This window comes from Salvelinus namaycush, chromosome 11 (assembly GCF_016432855.1).
Source record: "Salvelinus namaycush isolate Seneca chromosome 11, SaNama_1.0, whole genome shotgun sequence".
In the NCBI taxonomy this organism is placed as follows: Eukaryota; Metazoa; Chordata; class Actinopteri; order Salmoniformes; family Salmonidae; genus Salvelinus; species Salvelinus namaycush.
Window position 1 is genome coordinate 22,078,256 of NC_052317.1, and position 21,887 is coordinate 22,100,142.

General features: G+C 42.2%; 1 protein-coding gene across 2 annotated transcripts in view; it reads right to left on the reverse strand.

Annotated features, from left to right (window-relative positions):
- LOC120055910 (high affinity cAMP-specific 3',5'-cyclic phosphodiesterase 7A-like) overlaps positions 1 to 21,291 on the reverse strand; it is a 55,989-nt gene extending 34,698 nt beyond the window's left edge. For both annotated transcript variants that reach the window (XM_039003956.1, XM_039003955.1), the window contains exon 1: positions 20,389 to 21,291. In XM_039003956.1, coding sequence (XP_038859884.1) covers positions 20,389 to 20,526 — 138 coding nt within the window. In that variant the 5' untranslated portion in view covers positions 20,527 to 21,291. The remainder of the gene's footprint in view (positions 1 to 20,388) is intronic.
- Between the last annotated feature and the right edge of the window lie 596 nt (positions 21,292 to 21,887).

Genomic DNA, 21,887 nt, shown 5'->3' on the forward strand with positions numbered 1-21,887 from the left:
GTTCTTTCCCTGCACTTAAGGTACATATATTTGAGTTTGCCACAGCAACACGAGTCCTACAATGTAAAAACGTGGGTTCTGCTGCCAAGATGAAGACAAAAGGTTTATACTATGAGAAATGATCTCTGATAATAAGCCCAAATTAAACATGAGGGGAATGAGATCACTGACGTTCCCAAGTCTCTGTTCTACTATGCACTTAACGTCATCAGAACAATGTGGCTCCTTTCGCTACATAAACTTAGAGAAAGATTCAGTTATACCATTAACATAAGTTACAATCTTACACAATACAAGTCAGTCTGGCAGATTGTTGTAGGAAGAGAGACAAAGGGAAAAGTTTCTCTGAGACGCTCTGGGTCTGTAGCCTTGAATAAATGCTGTCCCAAAAGGGGTTAGGTATGCCCTCATACTCAGGCAGCGCACAGCCCGAATTAGACCCTCAACATACGTCGACATCACAGCTGATAAGTGTGGTGAACGGGGACCAGAAATAGACCACCATCACACACCATCATCAGGCAAGGGCCTCAAACCAATGGCACAGGAAGTCTTGTGAACTCAACACACACGGCTTGGGAAATTGTCATCCTCCATGCATCAACAGAGTTCCTGCAAGGACAGCTACGCAAATAATTCCACTCTAAAATCTAGCTAACAGGACACTTGGGATGTTTCCTGATTATTCCCTCGACTTCAGTGTCATTGAGGGGCCACTAATACACTAGTGGTGAAGACAGTTTCGATTTCTCTACGATAAATGCCTACTCCTAGAAAATATTAAAATGACAAACATCAGACCTCAGTGTTAAACATGACATATTTCAAAAGGTTAGTTACTAGAATTTTTTTATTAAAAAAGATTGCAGACATTTGAAAGCAGGCCTAAATATCAACCAAATGTCAGTTGTAGAGTTAACTTCCTCCTTTTCCATTTGGTGGAAATGGGAATATAAAAACTAAATGTGCAGTGTCCTACAAAAACAGGTACATGCAGAGCGACTGTGTAAAATAAGCTCTTTCATAGATAATCCATTTAAGAGATACAGCGGATTCAGAAAATATTTAGACCCCTTGACTTTTTCCACATTGTTACGTTACAGCCTTATTCTAGTACGTCCCCTCGCCCCGACCTCGGGCGCGAACCAGGGACCCTCTGCACACATCAACAACTGACACCCACGAAGCGTCGTTACCCATCGCTCCACAAAAGCCGTGGCCCTTGCAGAGCAAGGGGCAACACTACTTCTAGGTTTCAGAGCAAGTGACGTAACTGATTGAAACGCTAGTAGCGCGTACCCGCTAACTAGCTAGCCATTTCACATCCGTTACACTCACCCCCCTTTCAACCTCCTCCTTTTCCGCAGCAACCAGTGATCCGGGTCAACAGCATCAATGTAACAGTATAACTTTACGTTGTCCCCTCACCCCGACACGGGCGCGAACCAGGGACCCTCTGCACACATCAACAACGGTCGCCCAAGAAGCATCGTTACCCATCGCTTCACAAAGGCCACGGCCCTTGCAGAGCAAGGGGCAACACTACTTCTAGGTTTCAGAGCAAGTGACGTAACTGATTGAAACGCTAGTAGCGCGTACCCGCTAACTAGCTAGCCATTTCACATCTGTTACACTAGGCCACTCAAGGACATTCAGAGACTTATCCTGAAGCCACTCCTGCGTTGTCTTGGCTGTGTGCTTAGGGTTGTTGTCCTGTTGGAAGGTGAACCTTTGCCCCAGTGAGGTCCTGAGTACTCTGGAGCAGGTTTTCATCAACAATCTCTCTGTACTTTGCTCTGTTCATCTTTCCCTCGATCATGACTAGTCTCCCAGTAACTGCCACTGAAAAACATCCCCACAGCATGATGCTGCCGCCACCATGCTTCACCGTAGGGATGATGCCTGGTTTCCTCCAGACGTGACGCTTGGCGTTCAGGCCAAAGAGTTTAATCTTGGTTTCATAAGACCTGAGAATATTGTTTCTCATGGTCTGAGAGTCCTTTAGGTGCCTTTTGGCAAACTCCAAGCGGGCTGTCATGTGCCTTTTATTGAGGAGTGGCTGCCGTCTGGCCACTCTACCATAAAGGCCTGATTGGTGGAGTGCTGCAGAGATGGTTGTCCTTCTGGAAGGTTCTGCCATCTCCACAGAGGAACTCTGGAGCTGTCAGTGACCATCGGGTTCTTGGTCACCTCCCTGACCAAGGCCCTTCTCCCCGATTGCTCAGTTTGGCTATGCGGCCAGCTCTAGGAAGAGTCTTGGTGGTTCCAAACTTCTTCCATTTAAAAATGGAGGCCACTGTGTTCTTGGGGACCTTCAATGCTGCAGAAATCTTTTGGTACCCTTCCCCAGATCTGTGCCTCAACACAATCCTGTGTTGGAGCTCTACGGACAATTCCTTTGACCTCATGGCTTGGTTTTTGCTCTGACATGCAGTGTCAACTGTGGGACCTTATATAGACAGGTGTGTGCCTTTCATGTCCAAATCCTGTCCAATCAATTGAATTTACCACAGGTGGATTCCAATCAAGTCATAGAAACATCTCAAGGATGATCAATGGAAACAGGATGCACCTGAGCTCAATTTCGAGTCTCATAGCAAAGGGTCTGAATACATATATAAATAAGGTATTTCAGTTTTTTATTTGTTTTTCCAGCTCATCATGTTTCTGGCAGGTTGGGGAGAGCTACAATAAGATATTAAGATGTGTCCTAGGCCCTCCCATTCAAGGATTTACAAGGCATTTCTTTCTGAAATCACCTGTGAGCTTTGAAGAGAAGACTAGTTTGAAAGCATGTGTGAGCTGGATTGAAAGAAGACTAGTTTGAACTGTAATCCAGGTTTGGCATGACACAAACAAGCAAATGAAACTGGTTGGAAAAAAAGGTCAGAAGACAAACATTTCTTTATCAAAGGACAGATTATTAGGACGAAACCTGGGCTTGTGTTTAGTATCAGCTCTTAGGCCTCAAAGCTGTCAAAATATGCAAATTCAGACTTCATGCAAACTAAAGTTGACCATATATTCAAATCTGACAGGACACTCGTCCACAAACAGTATGACAGGTAAATTTACCTGAAGCTCGAACAAGGCTATCCTATCAAGCACAAGCCCGTGGAATGCATACTGTAACATGTAGCGTACTGTAATCTCCCCCCTATTTTGCATAGAACCTTAGGGTGTAGGCCGACAAAACTAAAATGACAATTGCACTGAAAGGTGAAATAGCCTATGCAAAAGCTGAAATGACCAATATCAATGTATATTTTCAGAAGAACTTAGCTCTGGGATGGGTAACTGGCGACCCTAGGGTGTTGGCCCGCGGACACATTTCCAACCATATGTTTGTTTGTTTATTTATTTAACTCTTCTAGGCAGAGTTGCAAAGAAAAAGCCATTTCTCAGACTAGCCAATAAAAATTAAAGATTAAGATGGGAAAAAGAACACAGACACTGGACAGAGGAACTCTTGCCTAGAAGGCCAGCATCCCGGAGTTGCCTCTTCACTGTTGTCGTTGAGACTGGTGTTTTGCAGGTACTATTTAATGAAGCTGCCAGTTGAGAACTTGTGAGGCATCTGTTTCTCAAACTAGACACTCAAATGTAATTGTCCTCTTGCTCAATTGTGCACCGGGGACTCCTACTCCTCTTTCTACTCTGGTTAGAACCAGCTGGTGCTGTTCTGTGAAAGGGAATAGTACACAGCATTGTACCAGATCTTCAGTTTCTTGGCAAATTCTCACATGGAATAGCTTTCATTTCTCAGAACAAGAATAGACTGACGAGTTCAGAAGAAAGTCTTTGTATCTGGCCAATTTGAGTCTTTAATCGAACCCACAAATGCTGATGCTCCAGATACTCAACTAGTCTAAAGAAGGCCAGTTTTATTGCTTCTTTAAATCAGAACAACAGTTGTCAACTGTGCTAGCACAAATGCAAAAGGGTTTTCTAATGATCAACTAGCCTTTTAAAATTATAAACTTGGATTAGCTAACACAACGTGCCATTGGAACACAGGAGGGATGGTTGCTGATAATGGGCCTCTGTACGCATATGTAGATATTCCATAAAAAATATGCCATTTCCAGCTACAATAGTCATTTACAACAATGTCTACACTGTATTTCTGTATTTTGTACCTGTATTTCAAGGCCTACCTTCAAACTCAGTGCCTCTTTGCTTGAAATCAAAAGAAATCAGCCAAGACCTCAGAAAAAAAATTGTAGACCTCCACAAGTCTGGTTCATCCTTGGGAGCAATTTCCAAATGCCTGAAGCTACCACGTTCATCTGTACAAACAATAATACGCAAGTATAAACACCATGGGACCACGCAGCCGTCATACCGCTCAGGAAGGAGACGCGTTCCATCTCCTAGAGATGAACGAACTTTGGTGCAAAAAGTGCAAATCAATCCCAGAACAACAGCAAAGGACCTTGTGAAGATGTTGGAGGAAACAGGTACAAAAGTATCTATTTCGACAGTAAAACGAGTCCTACATCGACATAATCTGAGAAGCCGCTCAGCAAGGAAGAAGCCACTGCTCCAAAAACCACCATAAAAAGCCAGACTACGGTTTGACACTGCACATGGGGACAAAGATCGTATTTTTTGTCCTCTGGTCTGATGAAACAAAAATAGAACTGTTTGGCCATAATGACCATCGTTATGTTTGGAGGATAAAGGGGGAGGCTTGCAAGTCGAAGAACACCATCCCAAACGTGAAGTACGGGGGTGGCAGCATCATGTTGTGGGGGTGCTTTGCTGCAGGAGGGCCTGGTGCAATTCACAAAATCGATGACATCATGAGGTAGGAAAATTATGTGGATATATTGAAGCAACATCTCAAGACATCAGTCAGGAAGTTAAAGCTTGGTCGCAAACGGGTCTTCCAAATGGACAATGACCCCAAGCAGGAATTGTGAAAAACTGAGTTTAATTGTATTTGGCTAAGGTATATGTAAACTTCCGACTTCAACTGTATCAGTCAAAAGTTTGGACACACCTACTCATTGTAGAATAATAGTGAAGACATCAAAACTATGAAATAACACATATGGAATCATGTAGTAACAAAAAAAGTGTTATATCAAAATATATTTTATATATGAGATTCTTCAAAGTAGCCACCCTTTGCCTTGATGACAGCTTTGAACACTCTTGTCATTCTCTCAACCAGCTTCATGAGGAATGCTTTGCCAACAGTCTTGAAGGAGTTCCCACATATGCCGAGCACTTGTTGGCTGCTTTTCCTTCACTCTGCGGTCCAACTCATCACAAACCATCTCAATTGGTTTGAGGTCGGTTGATTGTGGAGGCCAGGTCATCTGATGCAGCACTCCCATCACTCTCCTTCTTGAAGAAATAGCCCTTACACAGCTTGGAGGTCAAATCAATTCAAATCAAATGTAAAATCTTCTTACATCAGCTGATATCTCTAAGTGCTGTACAGAAACCCAGCCTAAAACCCCAAACAGTGACTATGCATATATGATGAACAGAGAGTAGCAGTAGCGTAAAAGAGGGGTTGGTGGGTGGCGGGACACAATGCAGATAGCCCGATTAGCCAATGCGCGGGAGCACTGGTTGGTCGGCCCAATTGAGGTAGTATGTACATGAATGTATAGTTAAAGTGACTATGCATATATGATAAACAGAGAGTAGCAGCAGCGTAAAACGAGGGGTTGGGGGGAGGCACACAATGCAAATAGTCCAGGTAGCCATTTGATTACCTGTTCAGGAGTCTTATGGCTTGGGGGTAAAAACTGTTGAAAAGACTTTTTGTCCTAGACTTGGCACTCCGGTACCGCTTGCCGTGCGGCAGTAGAGAGAACAGTCTATGACTGGGGTGGATGGGGTCTTTGACTATTTTTAGGGCCTTCCTCTGACACCGCCTGGTGTAGAGGTCCTGGATGGCAGGCAGCTTAGCCCCAATGACGTACTGGGCCGTATGCACTACCCTCTGTAGTGCCTCGCGGTCAGAGGCCGAGCAATTGCCGTACCAGGCAGTGATGCAACCAGTCAGGATGCTCTCGATGTTGCAGCTATAGAACCTTTTGAGGATCTCAGGACCCATGCCAAATCTTTTTAAGGTCCTGAGGGGGAATAGGCTTTGTGGTGCCCTCTTCACGACTGTCTTGGTGTGTTTGGACCATTCTAGTTCGTTGTTGATGTGGACACCAAGGAGCTTGAAGCTGCTCCACTACATGAGAATGGGGGCGTGCTCGGTCCTCCTTTTCCTGTAGTCCACAATCATCTCCTTAGTCTTGGCTACGTTGAGGGATAGGTTGTTATTCTGGCACCATCCGGCCAGGTCTCTGACCTTCTCCCTATAGGCTGTCTCGCCTTTGTCGGTGATCAGGCCTACCACTGTTGTGTCGTCTGTAAACTTAATGATGGTGTTGGAGTCGTGCCTGGCCATGCAGTCGTGGGTGAACAGGGAGTACAGGAGGGGACTGAGCACACACCCCTGGGGAGCTCCAGTGTTGAGGATCAGCATGGCAGATGTGTTACTACCTACCCTCACCTCCTGGGGGCGGCCTGTCAGGAAGTCCAGGATCCAGTTGCAGAGGGAGGTGTTTAGTCACAGGATCCTTAGCTTAGTGATGAGCTTTGAGAGTACTATAGTGTTGAACGCTGAGCTGTAGTCAATGAATAACGTTCTCACATAGGTGTTCCTTTTGTCCAGGTGGGAAAGGGCAGTGTGGAGTGCAATAGAGATTGCATCATCTATGGATATGTTTGGGCGGTATGGAAATTGGAGTGGGTCTAGGGTTTCTGGGATAATGGTGTTGATGTGAGCCATTATCAACCTTTCAAAGCACTTCATGGCCAGGGACGTGAGTGCTACGGGTCTGTAGTCATTTAGGCAGGTTGCCTTTGTGTTCTTGGGCACAGGGACTATGGTGGTCTGCTTGAAACATGTTGGTATTACAGACTCAATCAGGAACATGTTGAAAATGTCAGTGAAGACACCTGCCAGTTGGTCAGCAGATGCCCGGAGCACACGTCCTGGTAATCCATCTGGCCCCGCAGCCTTGTGTATGTTGACCTGTTTAAAGGTCTTACTCACGTCGGCTACAGAGAGCGTGATCACACAGGCGTCCGGAACAGCTGATGCTCTCATGCATGCCTCAGTGTTGCTTGCCTCGAAGCGAGCATAGAAGTGATTTTGCTCGTCTGGTAGGCTCGTGTCACTGGGCAGCTCGCGGCTGTGCTTCCCTTTGTAGTCTGTAATAGTTTGCAAGCCATGCCACATAAGACAAGCATCGGAGCCGGTGTAGTATGATTCAATCTTAGCCCTGTATTGACGCTTTGCCTGTTTGATGGTTCGTCGCAGGGCATAGCAGGATTTCTTGTAAGCTTTGAAAGTGGCAGCTCTACCATTTAGCTCAGTGCGAATGTTGCCTGTAATCCATGGCTTCTGGATGGGGTATGTACGTACAGTCACTGTGGGGACGACGTCCCCGATGCACTTATTGATAAAGCCAGTGACTGATGTGTACTCCACATTGCCATCGGAAGAATCCCGGAACATTTTCCAGTCTGTGACAGCAAAGCAGTCCTGTAGTTTAGCATCTGCTTCATCTGACCACTTTTTTATAGACCGAGTCACTGGTGCTTCCTGCTTTAATTTTTGCTTGTAAGCAGGAATCAGGAGGCTAGAGTTGTGTTCGGATTTACCAAATGGAGGGCGAGGGAGAGCTTTGTACGCGTCTCTGTGTGTGGAGTACAGGTGATCTAGATTTTTTTTCCCTCTGGTTGCACATTTAACATGTTGATAGAAATTTGGTAGAACTGATTTAAGTTTCCCTGCATTAAAGTCTTCGGCCATTAGGAGCACCGCCTCTGGGTGAGTGGTTTCCTGTTTGCTTATTTCCTTATACAGCTGACTGAGTGTGGTCTTAGTGCCAGCATCTGTCTGTGGTGGTAAATAAACAACCACGAAAAGTATAGCTGAAAACTCTCTAGGCAAGTAGTGGCCTGCAATTTATCACAATATACTCTACTTCAGGCAAGCAAAATCTAGAGACTTCCTTAGATTTAGTGCACCAGCTGTTGTTTACAAATATGCACAGACCGCCCCCCTCGTCTTACCGGAGTGTGCTGTTCTATCTTGCTGGTGCAGCGTAGATCCCGCTAGCTGAATATCCATGTCGTCATTCAGCCACGATTCCGTGAAAGATAGGATATTACAGTGTTTGATGTCCTGTTGGTAGGATATTCGTGATCGTACCTCGTCTAATTTATTGTCCAATGATTGCACGTATTGACGGTAACGGCAGGTTTCCACTCGCCTTCTCCAGGTCCTGACCAGGCATCCGGCTCTTTGTCCTCTGTACATGCGTCGCTTCCTCTTGCAAATAACGGGGATGTCGGCCATGTGGGGTGTTTGGAGAATGTCTTGTGCATCCTCCTTGTTGTAGAAAAAATCTTTGTCTAATCCGAGGTGAGTGATCGCTGTCCTGATATCCAGAAGTTATTTTTTGCCGTAAGATACGGTTGCAGAAACATTATGTACAAATTAAGTTAAAAATAACGCAAAAAAAAACACATAATAACACAATTGGTTGGGCTCCGTAAAACTGCTGCCATTTCTTCTGGCGCCATTTTTCCTACACATTATTGGGTTTTGTTCACCGACTCGGCGTCTCACAAAGACACGGTTGGAACCAAAAATCTCAAATTTGGACTCATCAGACTCATTGGCCCAAGCAAGTCTCTTCTTATTATTGGTGTCCTTTAGTAGTGGTTTCTCTGTAGCAATTTGGCAGGTAGCCTAGTGGTTAGAGCTTTAGGCCAGTAACTGAAAGGTTCCTGGATCGAATCCCTGAGGTGACAAGGTAAAAATCTGTCGTTCTGCCCCTGAATAAGGCAGTTAACCCACTGTTAAGAATTTGTTCTTAACTGAATTGCCTGGTTAAATGTAAAGAAGAAAATGTGACCACGAAGGCCTGATTCAAGCAGTCTCCTCTGAACAGTTGATGTTGAGATGTGTCTCTTACTTGAACTCTGTGAAGCATTTATTTGGGCTGCAATCTGAGGTGCAGTTAAATCAAATGAACTTATCCTCTGCAGCAGAGGTAACTCTGGGTCTTCCTTTCCTGTGGGGGTCCTCACGAGAGCCAGTTTCATCACAGTGCTTGATGGTTTTTGGGACTGCACTTGAAGAAACTGTCAAAGTTCTTGACATTTTCCGGATTGACTGACCTTCATGTCTTGAAGTAATGATGGACTGTCGTTTCTCTTTGCTTATTTGAGCTGTTCTTGCCACAATATGAACTTGTATTGAATATTTTTAAGTGTTTTACAGCGAAAACACAATATAGAATTATATTAGCTTACCACAATAGCCAAACACACAAATGCTTTTATTCACCGCAAAAGGTAGCTATCGCAAAAACCAGCAAAAGATATAAAATTAATCACTAACCTTGAACAACTTCATCAGATGACAGTCTTATAACATCAGGTTATACAATACACTTATGTTTTGTTCAAAAATGTTCATATTTAGAGCTGCAAACCGTGGTTATACATTTTGAATATGTAGCAACATTTCCCCAGAATGTCCGGAGCTATTTTGGACACTCACCTAATCTGACCAAAGAACTCATCATAAACTTTACATAAAAATACTTGTTGTATGGCAAATGAAAGATACACTGGTTCTTAATGCAACCGCCGTGTTAGATTTTTAAAAATAACTTTACCATAACAAACAGCTTGCGTTATTGCGAGACAGCGCTCGCCAAAACGGCGGAGAATAGGAATCAACATTTTCCACAGAAATACAAAATAACATCAGAAATTGTTCTTACTTTTGAGTTTCCATCAGAATCTTGTACAAGGAGTCCTTGGTCCAGAATAAATCGTTGTTTGGTTTTAGAATGTCATTTTCTTCTGTCGAATTCGCGCCACAATGCTAGCCAATGTTGATAACGTTCCCATTTTCTCTCGACGCAAAGAACGGAAAACTCCAAAAGTCCCAATAAACGTTGAATAATCTGATAAAACTCGGTTGAAAAAACCTACTTTACGATGTTATTATCACATGTATCAAATAAAATCAGAGCCGGAGATATTCGCCGTGTAAACCGAACGCTTATCAGAAGACAATATCGAGGTGCTTCTCGCTCCTTGGTAGACAAAGGAAATTCCTGACCTGCCACTCCAAAAGCTCTTGTTCGACCTCAGATCAAGCTAGACACCCCATTCACCTTCCACTGCCTGTTGACATCTAGTGGAAGGCGTATGAAGTGCATGCATATCGATAAATATAAGGCAATTGAATAGGCAGGCCCTGAAACAGAGCCTCGTTTTCAGATTTTTCACTTCCTGCATGGAAGTTTGCTGCAAAATGAGTTCTGTTTTACTCACAGACATAATTCAAACAGTTTTAGAAACTTCTGAGTGTTGTCTATCCAATAGTAATAATAATATGCATATTGTATGATCTAGAAAAGAGTACGAGGCCGTTTCATTTGGGCACGATTTTTCCCAAAGTGAAAACAGCGCCCCCCTATTGACAAGAAGTTTTAAGGAGGAAAGAAATTCCACAAATTAACTTTATCAAGGCACACCTGCTAATTGAAATGCATTCCAGTGACTACCTCATGAAGCTGGTTGAGAAAACGCCAAGAGTGTGCAAAGCTGTCATCAAGGCAAATGGTGGCTACTTTGAAGAATCTCAAATATAAAATATATTTTGATTTGTTTAACACTTTTTTGGTTACTACATGATTCCATATGTGTCATTTCAGAATTGTGATGTCTTCACTGTTATTCCACAATGTAGAAAATAGTTTTTTAAAAACACATGGAATGAGTAGGTGTGTCCAAACTTTTGACTTGTACTGTAGATATATTTTTTGGGGGGGGGACTCAGTCAGGGTCTCAATTTCAAAATTTGGTTGTGAATCAGCAGTTTTTCTCTTTCTCTCAAGGTTGCCCATCCCTGACTTAGCTAGAGACAGTACCTGCAATCTAATACTATGTTGTTGCTGCAGAGGACAGACAATGCAATGTACATGTTCAGATGACTGTTTTTCAGTCAGATCAGATGCCTTTGATGTGGTTCAACTATGGACACACAATCACACAGTCACAGGGGCTTTGGCTGTCATGTTTAAACAGGCTCTCTAGTCCTACCCGCATCACTCATACAGCATCATGACACCTCTTGACGTCACTGGCCCATTCAACAGCAGTCTCCTTATCTCCATCTGCATCATCCTGTATTATTCATAAGGTCTAAATATCTGAGCAAAGTTTAGTATGCACACACCTTAGACAGCCATATCTATTAACTACAAGCTAGTCTGATGAGTAGCCCGGCTGGCTGGCTACATGACTAGACAGCTAAAACAGATTATTCACTTCCACAGCAGATGACATTCTGGCGTGCTTCTGAAAAAATGCATAGCATCTGCGTCACTGAGCGACTCAGGAAATACCTGGACTGTAATCTTCATTATGCTGTAGCTGTACAGTAAGTCCATTGCAGCGAACGACTCGGTGTTTGAGGTGCCTTGACATTTAAAATCTGAATTGTATCCATCAATCAAGCAGACAGACCAATCAGGTTTATTAGTCTGGGCTATTACTCTAGGGCAAGTAAACCTTGCATTGCTCAGGTTTATCCCATATCAGTTCTAGTGGGCTGGCTGACTCCAGCGATGTAACAAAAAAAATGAAGCTAAAAGAGGAGGAAAGTACAGGACAGATGAACTCCCCCTTAGCTTTTGTGTGGCCTGTCCCCAAAACACATGCGGTCTCTAAACTGTAAAAGAAACAAGAGCTAAAACTGTTCTAAGGTGCTTCACAAATTCAAAGTATCCCCATGAATTGTGGCACTTCAGTGTGGAAAGCAGCCTGAGTATCTCCACATTCCTTCCAGTGCGTTACCTGTAGTAAATCCAACTTCAGAGGGTGTGTGTGTGTGTGTCTGCACTGGATGGGCCCTTCTCTTAATGGAACAGACCATGAGGTCTGGCTCATGGAGGGCCATAAAAGACAATCAGCAATATAGGGGAAAGACAAACAGTCTGGACTGGAGCATTGTGAGGGGTTCATAAACTAATCACAGACCCTTACTGGCCTCTCACAGAACACAGAGTGATGCAGGGCTGTTAAGCCTGCAGGGGAGTTGGAGGTGAAGTGTGAGGTAAGGACCATCATGTCATATCTACCTCATGAATAGTTCCATTTGCAATCTTATTATGTAAACATATAACAATTTAACCTCACTTTGATCGAGTATGAATATGAAGAGAATAGCTCTAATAACAGAAAACAACTTTATACAATGATGATGTCTCAACTAAAAGAATGAAACCCCTCAGAAACTTTTAAAGGGATACTTCGGGATTTTGGCCATGAAGCCCTTTATCTACTTCACCAGAGTCAAATTAACTTGTGGATACCATTTTTATGTCTCTGTGTCCAGTATGAAGGAAGTTAGAGGTAGTTTAGCATTAGCGCTAGCATTAGCGCAATGACAGGAAGTCTATGGGTATCGACAGGAAGTCTATGGGTATCTGCATGTTAGCAGATGCTAACTCTAGGAAAGAAACAAATCAAGTATAGTCTACGGTTTTCTTTCAATAAAAGTAGTAAAACAACTGCTTGTTAATGACTTTTCAACTACATTTTACCTAATAATTAAGTGTATTAACTACTTATAAACTAAACTAGATGTCGACCGATTAATCGGCACGGCCGATTAATTAGGGCCAATTTCAAGTTTTCATAACAATCATTAATCTGCATTTTTGGTCGCCGATTATGGTTGATTACATTGCAATCCACGAGGAGACTGCATGGCAGGCTGACCACCTGTTACAAGAGTGCAGCAAGGAGCCAAGGTAAGTTGCTAGCTAGCATTAAACTTATAAAAAACAATCAATCTTAACATAATCACTAGTTAACTACACATGGTTGATGACATTACTAGTTTAACTAGCTTGTCCTGCGTTGCATATAATCAATGTGGTGCCTGTTAATTTATCATCGAATCACAGCCTACTTCGCCAAATGGATGATGATTTAACAAAAGTGCTTTCGCGAAAAAAGCACACTCGTTGCACCTTACCATGAACATCAATGCCTTTCTTAAAATCAATACACAAGTATATTTTTTTTAACCTGCATATTTAGTTAAAATAAATTAATGTTAGCAGGCAATATTAACTAGGGAAATTGTGTCACTTCTCTTGCGTTCACTGCAAGCAGAGTCAGGGCATACGCAGCAGTTTGGGCCGCCTGGCTCGTTGCGAACTGTGTGAAGACCATTTCTTCCTAACAAAGACCGTAATTCATTTGCCAGAATTTTACATCATTATGGCATGACATTGAAGGTTGTGCAATGTAACAGCAATATTTAGACTTAGGGTTGCCACCCGTTCGATAATATACGGAACGGTTCCGTATTTCACTGAAATCATTTCGAAATGATAGTTTCCGGATTTGACCATATTAATGACCTAAGGCTCGTATTTCTGTGTGTTTATTATATTATAATTAAGTCTATGATTTGATATTTGATAGAGCAGTCCAACTGAGCGGTGGTTGGCAGCAGCAGGCTCATAAGCATTCATTCAAACAGCACTTTCCTGCGTTTGCCAGCAGCACAGCGCTGTTTATGACTTCAAGCCTATCAACTCCCGAGATTAGGCTGGCAGTACTATAGTGCCTATAAGAACATCCAATAGTCAAAGGCAGAGTTTCTTAAAGTATGGGTCGTGGACCTGTTAATGGTGGCTCGCGACGTAAATGTATAATTATTTCATTAATTACTGGAATTGATTTGGCCAAGTGCAACTGCGCTCTCGGTTCAGTGCGCTCTCTGTTTACCAGCGGTCTCTGCTCAGTTTGGTAGCTGGGAGAGGGAGATGCCTGTGTGCTTCGCGGTTTACCTGATCTTTTTTCTGCAGTTTTCTTGAAGATCACTCTGTGACCCACACGCTACAGCGCTATTGTTCAAGCCACTGACTTGTTATTCCCACTCGCCATCACTCACCGCTGTCATGAAATGGACTCATGCTAGCCACAAGTTCTGACTGAGCTCAATCGTCATGAAACGCAAATACAGTGATGACTTTTTGTCTCTTTCATACAAACTTTGAGAAAAAACAAGGAGCGCCCACAATGTGTTTTGTGTGGGGAAGTGCTTAATAACGAGTCTCTCAAAACGAACAAATTAATAAAACAACACATCCTGACCAAACATCCAGGCACAACATGACAGTAAACACAGTTAGTTATTTCAAAACAGGGCAGAATGCTTCAGGAAACAGTGCTTCGAAAGATGAAAAGTAACTAACAAGGCATTGTTGTCATTTTATAACAGGTGATGATAGGCAGAAATAAGGGAGTACTATCTCTCATAGTAGTAGATGTGAGTTTCTCTTTCAAACAAACCCCTGGCCTTGTAACGTTACACAGCTAATAGCTAATGTTAGCCAGAGCAAGCTAACTAGCTACTGATAGTGCAACCCTAAGAAACAGTACAGATGAAGATGAAAATTATCAGGCCTACTGTACATTTTACTGTATACATTATTGTTGAAAACAAGTCTAGGTTGGAACTGTTGCTGTTACAAGTAAATATTTGTATTCTGAACTGGAATATACTGATTGAAGCAAGATGCTTTTTGAGATAAACACTCACACAGTTCTGGGTTGCTCATCTGCAGCAGGAAGTGGTCTCCTGCCTGACTGAGAAAGCAGTAGATGTTCTGATCCAGTTTGGCACCACCCTCATAAGTCAGGGTTCTCAAGTACAGAAAAAGCGTCAATGCTGAGCATTACATCAGTGTTGCACTGTCACTAACTGAGCCCAGAATAGACATGCTTGTTGAAAACTTCAACCAGCCACACACCTCTCATTAGGACTGTGTGTATGTGTGTGTTTTCTGGTCTACATCTGTGTGATGTGATCAATCAGTTTATTCCAGTTCAGAATAAAAAATATGTATTTTAACAGCAATAGTTCCAACCTAGACTTTCTATCAACAATAATGTATACAGTAAGATGTACAGTAGGCCTGATCATTTTTTATCTGTAGTTACCTAGGGTTGCACGATCAAAAAGCCTTGTGTGTATGTGTTGTTAAACATCTGTGTGATGTGATCAATCCGTTTATTCCAGTTCAGAATTAAATTATTTATTGTAGTTTAACAGCAACAGTTCCAACCTAGACAGGTATGTAAGAGTGTTTTTAATGGGGAAAAATAAACATGAAAAGATTTATGGGTATTTCAGTGTTATTTGTTTTTGTCTATATTGCATTTTTTTAAGCATAAGGGCAATGAAATGTACCAATATTTACGTATAGTTGCATATTTTCCTAAGCTTGGGTCCCAGGAAAACACAGAATTTCTCATTTGGGTCCCAGGCTGAAAATGTTTAAGAACCCCTGGTCAAAGGTATATGAAATACAAATGGTATAGAGAGAAATAGTCCTATAATTCCTATAATAACTACAACCTAAAACTTCTTAACTGGGAATATTGAATTCTCATGTTTAAAGGAACCACTAGCATTCACTCTCTATACCATTTGTATTTCATTAACCTTTGACTATTGGATGTTCTAATAGGCACTTTAGTATTGCCAGTGTAACAGTATAGCTTCCATCCCTCTCCTCGCTCCTACCTGGGCACGAACCAGGAACACAACGACAACAGCCACCCTCGAAGCAGCGTTACCCATGCAGAGCAAGGGGAATAACTACTCCAAGTCTCAGAGCGAGTGACGTTTGAAACGCTATTAGCGCGCACCCCGCTAACTAGCTAGCCATTTCACATCGGTTACACCAGCCTAATCTTGGGAGTTGATAGGCTTGAAGCACAGCGAAGAGCTTCTGGCAAAACGCAGAAAAGTGCTGTTTGAATGAATGCTTACGAGCCTGCTGCTGCCTACCACCGCTCAGTCAGACTGCTCTATCAAATCATAGACTTAGTTATAACATAATAACACACAGAAATACGAGCTTTAGGTCATTAATATGGTCGAATCCGGAAACTATTATCTCGAAAACAAGACGTTTATTCTTTCAGTGAAATACAGAACCGTTCCGTATTTTATCTAACGGGTGGCATCCATAAGTCTAAATATTCCTGTTACATTGCACAACCTTCAATGTTATGTCATAATTATGTAAAATTCTGGCAAATTAGGCGGCCCAAACTGTTGCATATACACTGACTCTGCGTGCAATGAACGCAAGAGAAGTGACACAATTTCACCTGGTTAATATTGCCTGCTAACCTGGATTTCTTTTAGCTAAATAAGCAGGTTTAAAAATATATACTTCTGTGTACTGATTTTAAGAAAGGCATTGATGTTTATGGTTAGGTACACATTGGAGCAACGATACGCACCGCATCGATTATATGCAACGCAGGACACGCTAGATAAACTAGTAATATCATCAACCATGTGTAGTTAACTAGTGATTATGATTGATTGATTGATTGTTTTTTATAAGATAAGTTTAATGCTAGCTAGCAACTTACCTTGGCTTCTACTGCATTCGCGTAACAGGCAGGCTCCTCGTGGAGTGCAATGTAATCAGGTGGTTAGAGCGTTGGACTAGTTAACTGTAAGGTTGCAAGATTGAATCCCCCGAGCTGACATGGTAAAAATCTGTCGTTTTGCCCCTGAACGAGGCAGTTAACCCACCGTTCCTAGGCCGTCATTGAAAATAAGAATGTGTTCTTAACTGACTTGCCTAGTTAAATGAAGATTAAATAAAGGTGTAAAAATATATATATTATTTTTTTAATCGGCCAAACCGGTGTCCAAAAATACCGATTTCCGATTGTTATGAAAACTTGAAATCGGACCTAATTAATCGGCCATTCCGATTAATCGGTCGACCTCTAGTCTCGACCCCCTGGGTCGCTCCCAGGTGGTGAAGGTAGGAAACAAAATCTCCACTCCGCTGATCCTCAACACTAAGGCCCCACAAGGGTGCCTTCGCAGCCCTCTTCTGTACTCCCTGTTCACCCATGACTGCGTGGCCATGCACGCCTCCAACTCAATCATCAAGTTTGCAGACGACTCTACAGTAGTAGGCTTGATTACCAACAACGATAAGACAGCCTACATGGAGGAGGTGAGGCCCTCGGAGTGTGGTGTCCAGAAAATAACCTCTCACTCAATGTCAGCAAAACAAAATAAATGATCATGGACTTCAGGAAAAAGCAAAGGAAGCACCCCCCTATCCACATCAACAGGACAGCAGTGTAGAAGGTGGAACGTCTTAAGTTCCTCGGTGTACATATCACCGACAAACTGAAATGATCCACGCACACAGACCGTGTGGTGAAGAAGGCACAACAGCGCCTCTTCAAAAATGTGGCTTGTCACCGAAAACCCTCACTAACTTATACAATTGAGAGCATCCTTTCGGGATGTATCACCGCCTGGTACGGCAACTGCACCGCACACAACCACAGGGCTCTCCAGAGGGTGGTGCGTTCTGCACAACGCATCACCATGGGCAAACTACCTGCCCTGCAGGACACCTACAACACCTGATATCACAGGAAGGCAAAAAAGATAATCAAGGACAATAACCACCCGAGCCACTACCTGTTCACCCCGCTTCCATCCAGAAGGTCAGCACAGGTGCATCAAAGCTGGGACAGAGAGATTGAAAAACAACTTCTATCTCAAGGCCATCAGATTGTTAAACAGCCACCACTAGCACAGAGAGGTGGCTGCCTACCTACAGACTTGATATCAATGGCCACTTTAATAAATGGATCACTAGTCACTTTTATAATGCCACTTTAAGAATGTTTAAATATCTTGCATGACTCATCTCATATGTACAGTTGAAGTCGGAAGTTTACATACACCTTAGACAAATACATTTAAACTCCGTTTTTCACAATTCCTGACATTTAATCCTAGTAAAAATTCCCTGTTTTAGGTCAGTTAGGATCACCACTTCATTTTAAGAATATGAAATGTCAGAATAATAGCAGAGAGAATGATGTATTTCAGCTTTTATTTCTTTCATCGCATTCCCAGTGGGTCAGAAGTTTACATACACTCAATTAGTATTTGGTAGCATTGCCTTTAAATTGTTTAACTTGGGTCAAATGTTTCAGTTAGCCTTCCACAAGCTTCCCACAATAAGTTGGGTGAATTTTGGCCCATTCCTCCTGACAGAGCTGGTGTAACTGAGTCAGGTTTGTAGGCATCCTTGCTCGCACACGCTTTTTCAGTTCTGCCCACAAATTTTCTATAGGATTGAAGTCAGGGCTTGTGATGGCCACTCCAATACCTTGACTTTGTTGTCCTTAAGCCATTTTGCCACAACTTTGAAAGTATGCTTGGGGTCATTGTCCATTTGGAAGACCCAAGCTCTAACTTCCTGACTGATGTCTTGAGATGTTGCTTCAATATATCTACATAATTTTCCTACCTCATGATGCCATCTATTTTGTGAAGTGCACCAGTAGCTCCTGCAGCAAAGCACCCCCACAACATGATGCTGCCACCACCGTGCTTCACAGTTAGGATGGTGTTTTTCGGCTTGCATGCATCCCCCTTTTTCTTCCAAAAATAACAATGGTCATTATGGCCAAACAGTTCTATTTTTGTTTCATCAGACCAGAGGACATTTCCCCAAAAAGTACAATCTTTGTCCCCATGTGCAGTTGCAAACCGTAGTCTGGATTTTTATGGCAGTTTTGGAGCAGTGGCTTCTTCCTTGCTGAGCGGCCTCTCAGGTTATGTCGATATAGAACTCGTTTTACTGTGGATATAGATACCTTTGTACCTGTTTCCTCCAGCATCTTCACAAGGTCCTTTGCTGTTGTTCTGGGATTGATTTGCACTTTTTGCACCAAAATACGTTCATCTCTAGGAGACAAAACGCATCTCCTTCCTGAGCGGTATGATGGCTGCGTGGTGCCACGGTGTTTATACTTGCATACTATTGTTTGTACAGATGAACGTGGTACCTTCAGGCATTTGGAAATTGCTCCCAAGGCTGAACCAGACTTGTGGAGGTCTACACATTTGTTCTGAGGTCTTGGCTGATTTCTTTTGATTTTCCCATGATGTCAAGCAAAGAGGCACTGAGTTTGAAGGTAGGCCTTGAAATACATCCACAGATACACCTCCAATTGACTCAAATTATGTCAATTAGCCTATCAGAAGCTTCTAAAGCCATGACATCATTTTCTGGAATTTTCCAAGCTGTTTAAAGGCACAGTCAGCTTAGTGTATGTAAACTTCTGACACACTGGAATTGTGAAACATATAAGTGAAATAATCTGTCTGTAAACAATTGTTGGAAAAATTACTTGTGTTATGCACAAAGTAGATGTCCTAACCGACTTTCCAAAACTATAGCTTGTTAAGATGAAATTTATGGAGTGGTTGAAAAACAAGTTTTAATGACTCCAACCTAAGTGTACGTAAACTTCCGACTGTATATACTGTATCCTTCAATATCTATTCTATTGTATATACTGTCTATTGCATCTTAGCCGCTCTGTCACTGGTCATCCATATATTTTATACTTATATATTCTCATCCCATTCCTTTTCTAGATTGTGTGTATTAGGTTTTGTTGTGGAATTTGTTAGATATTTGGTTTTGTTGTGAAGTTGTTAGATACTGATGCACTGTCGGATCTAGAAGCATAAGCATTTCGCTACATCCGCAATAACATCTGCTAACCATGTGTATGTGACCAATAAAATTTGATTTGGACTAGTTAAAAAGTTTACTTTGCCATCTTTACAAGTTATCCAGAGCTGTTGGAGCCATACAGAAACACTTGTCAAAAACTGTCTTGAACGCATGGCATGAAAAACAAGGCCTCTACTGTGCAATGTTGTCAACAGCCCAGACCAGAATACATGGAATATTGTGGTTCACTTTGAGACAGATGAGCTGTTTTGGTTCACTTCAATCAGCTTTAATGGATCAAAACCTCTTTGCAATACAGATAAGGAGAGCTTAAAACATTAGTACAATAATATCACGGTAATGTTTTCATTGGTCCCATTATTAGGGCTGAGGGTTGTTTTACCCAGGTCAAGTCAGGCATCTCACTGATCTAAGAGACTATGATAAAGATTTATAAAGATGACAGATCAGTCCACTGTGAGCATTCCTGTGGAAGGGTCAACTTGATCAATATGATGCGATAACAATTGTGATAACAATTAATTTGGTGGGCCACTAAAAATGTAAACAGATAAAGGAATATGGCTTCTTTGTTTCCATCAAAATATATAACTATACAAATATTTCCTGGCAGTAAGCACAACCCCAATCTTGATTTGATAGCTGAAAATGAAAGCATCAAATTGTTTTTGTTTATTCCCCAGATTGCTATTTCCCTTGCTCTTACCTTGGCCAGCTGTCTTGGGGCAGGTCCACCAAAAAAATAAGAATTGGAGCTGAAGCTAATGGCTCCCCTGCGGCTGAGAACATGTTTAGGAACCGGCCTGTCTAGAGGCAAAACCGGTAACTGATAACATACTTCCATTGAACAGTCAATGCTCGGTCCAGCTCAAATTGCAATAAAAAAGCAACATAAAACGCATATAAAAATGTGCATATAAGCTGCTGGCACAACTGAAAATGTGGTAATTCCAATAACAGTTCCACTTCCCTTTATTTGAGTCGAATAGATTTATTGAGTGTAGAAGAAATGGGTTGTTCTCTGTTTTTATGCATCAAACTTGCACGTCACGTTATCGATAGCAATCCAACTGCTCTAATATTGTGTTCCAATATCCATATTTTATCCATTTGGATTTTTCACCATTATTCCCCTACTGAACTCAAATCCGGGCCTGAAAACGGAAAGGCCTCTTTCTTTTTGGTATCTCTGTAATAAATTGCTTCCTCATATTTAACAATAAATATATATCCTTGTTTAATGGGGACTGTGCACGCCAAAGCAATCAAAACCAGACGATGAAAACGTAGACGGAAAAAGTATTCCGAAAATAAGAGCCTTCATCTACAATGTTATATAAAAAGGATATGTACAACTAAATGTGTATTTATTCTGTCCCTGCTTGAAGTGGTGGTAGAGAAAGTATTCTGCACGCATTCAGTCCATTTTCACCGCGTTGCTGGCATAGATTACCGTAGCGCACAGACTGTCCATGTAGCAACACGGGGTTAATATGGGTTCTTCATGACCGTACACTCCGAAACAAATAATTTACCATGGGTCCAATAATTAACAGTAACAACAAAGGCTACAACGCCACCGGAGTCCGTGTATTTCCTTTCGCTGACTCTACCCTCTTCCCAAACATAAATTCCCACCAGAGGTAGGTGGAGCTGTCGACTATCTAATACGCCCTGTCTGAAACGTCCAATTGGATTTATCTATGGGATGTTACCCTCTTTGTGATTGGATGTATAGGAACGGCTCGTATAATACATAGAAGTCTATTGGCAGCATGAAAAGCGCAGCGCTCTCTCGTCCCATTTTGTCACTGTAGTACGGTGGTTCCCAACCAGGGGTACTCGGACCCCGTATTTGATTGTGTAGGTCTTGTTTGTTTACTTACTATCACAGATTATCCTATCCCCAGATGACCCTGTCACAGATATAATGCATTTATACGCTACATAGGTTTTCTTATATTAAAATACCAATTGTACAGTGTAAACTATTTATTTATTTAACCTTTATTTAACCAGGCACGTCAGTTAAGAACAAATTCTTATTTACAATGACTGCCTACCCTGGCCAAACCCTATTCAGGACGACGCTGAGCCAATTGTGCACAGCCCTAAACTACAGGTAACATGATTAGTGGATTATTGCAGAGATAACTGCTGTATCAATGGAGAACAGAATGTAAATGTGGCTTACTTTGTCATGAT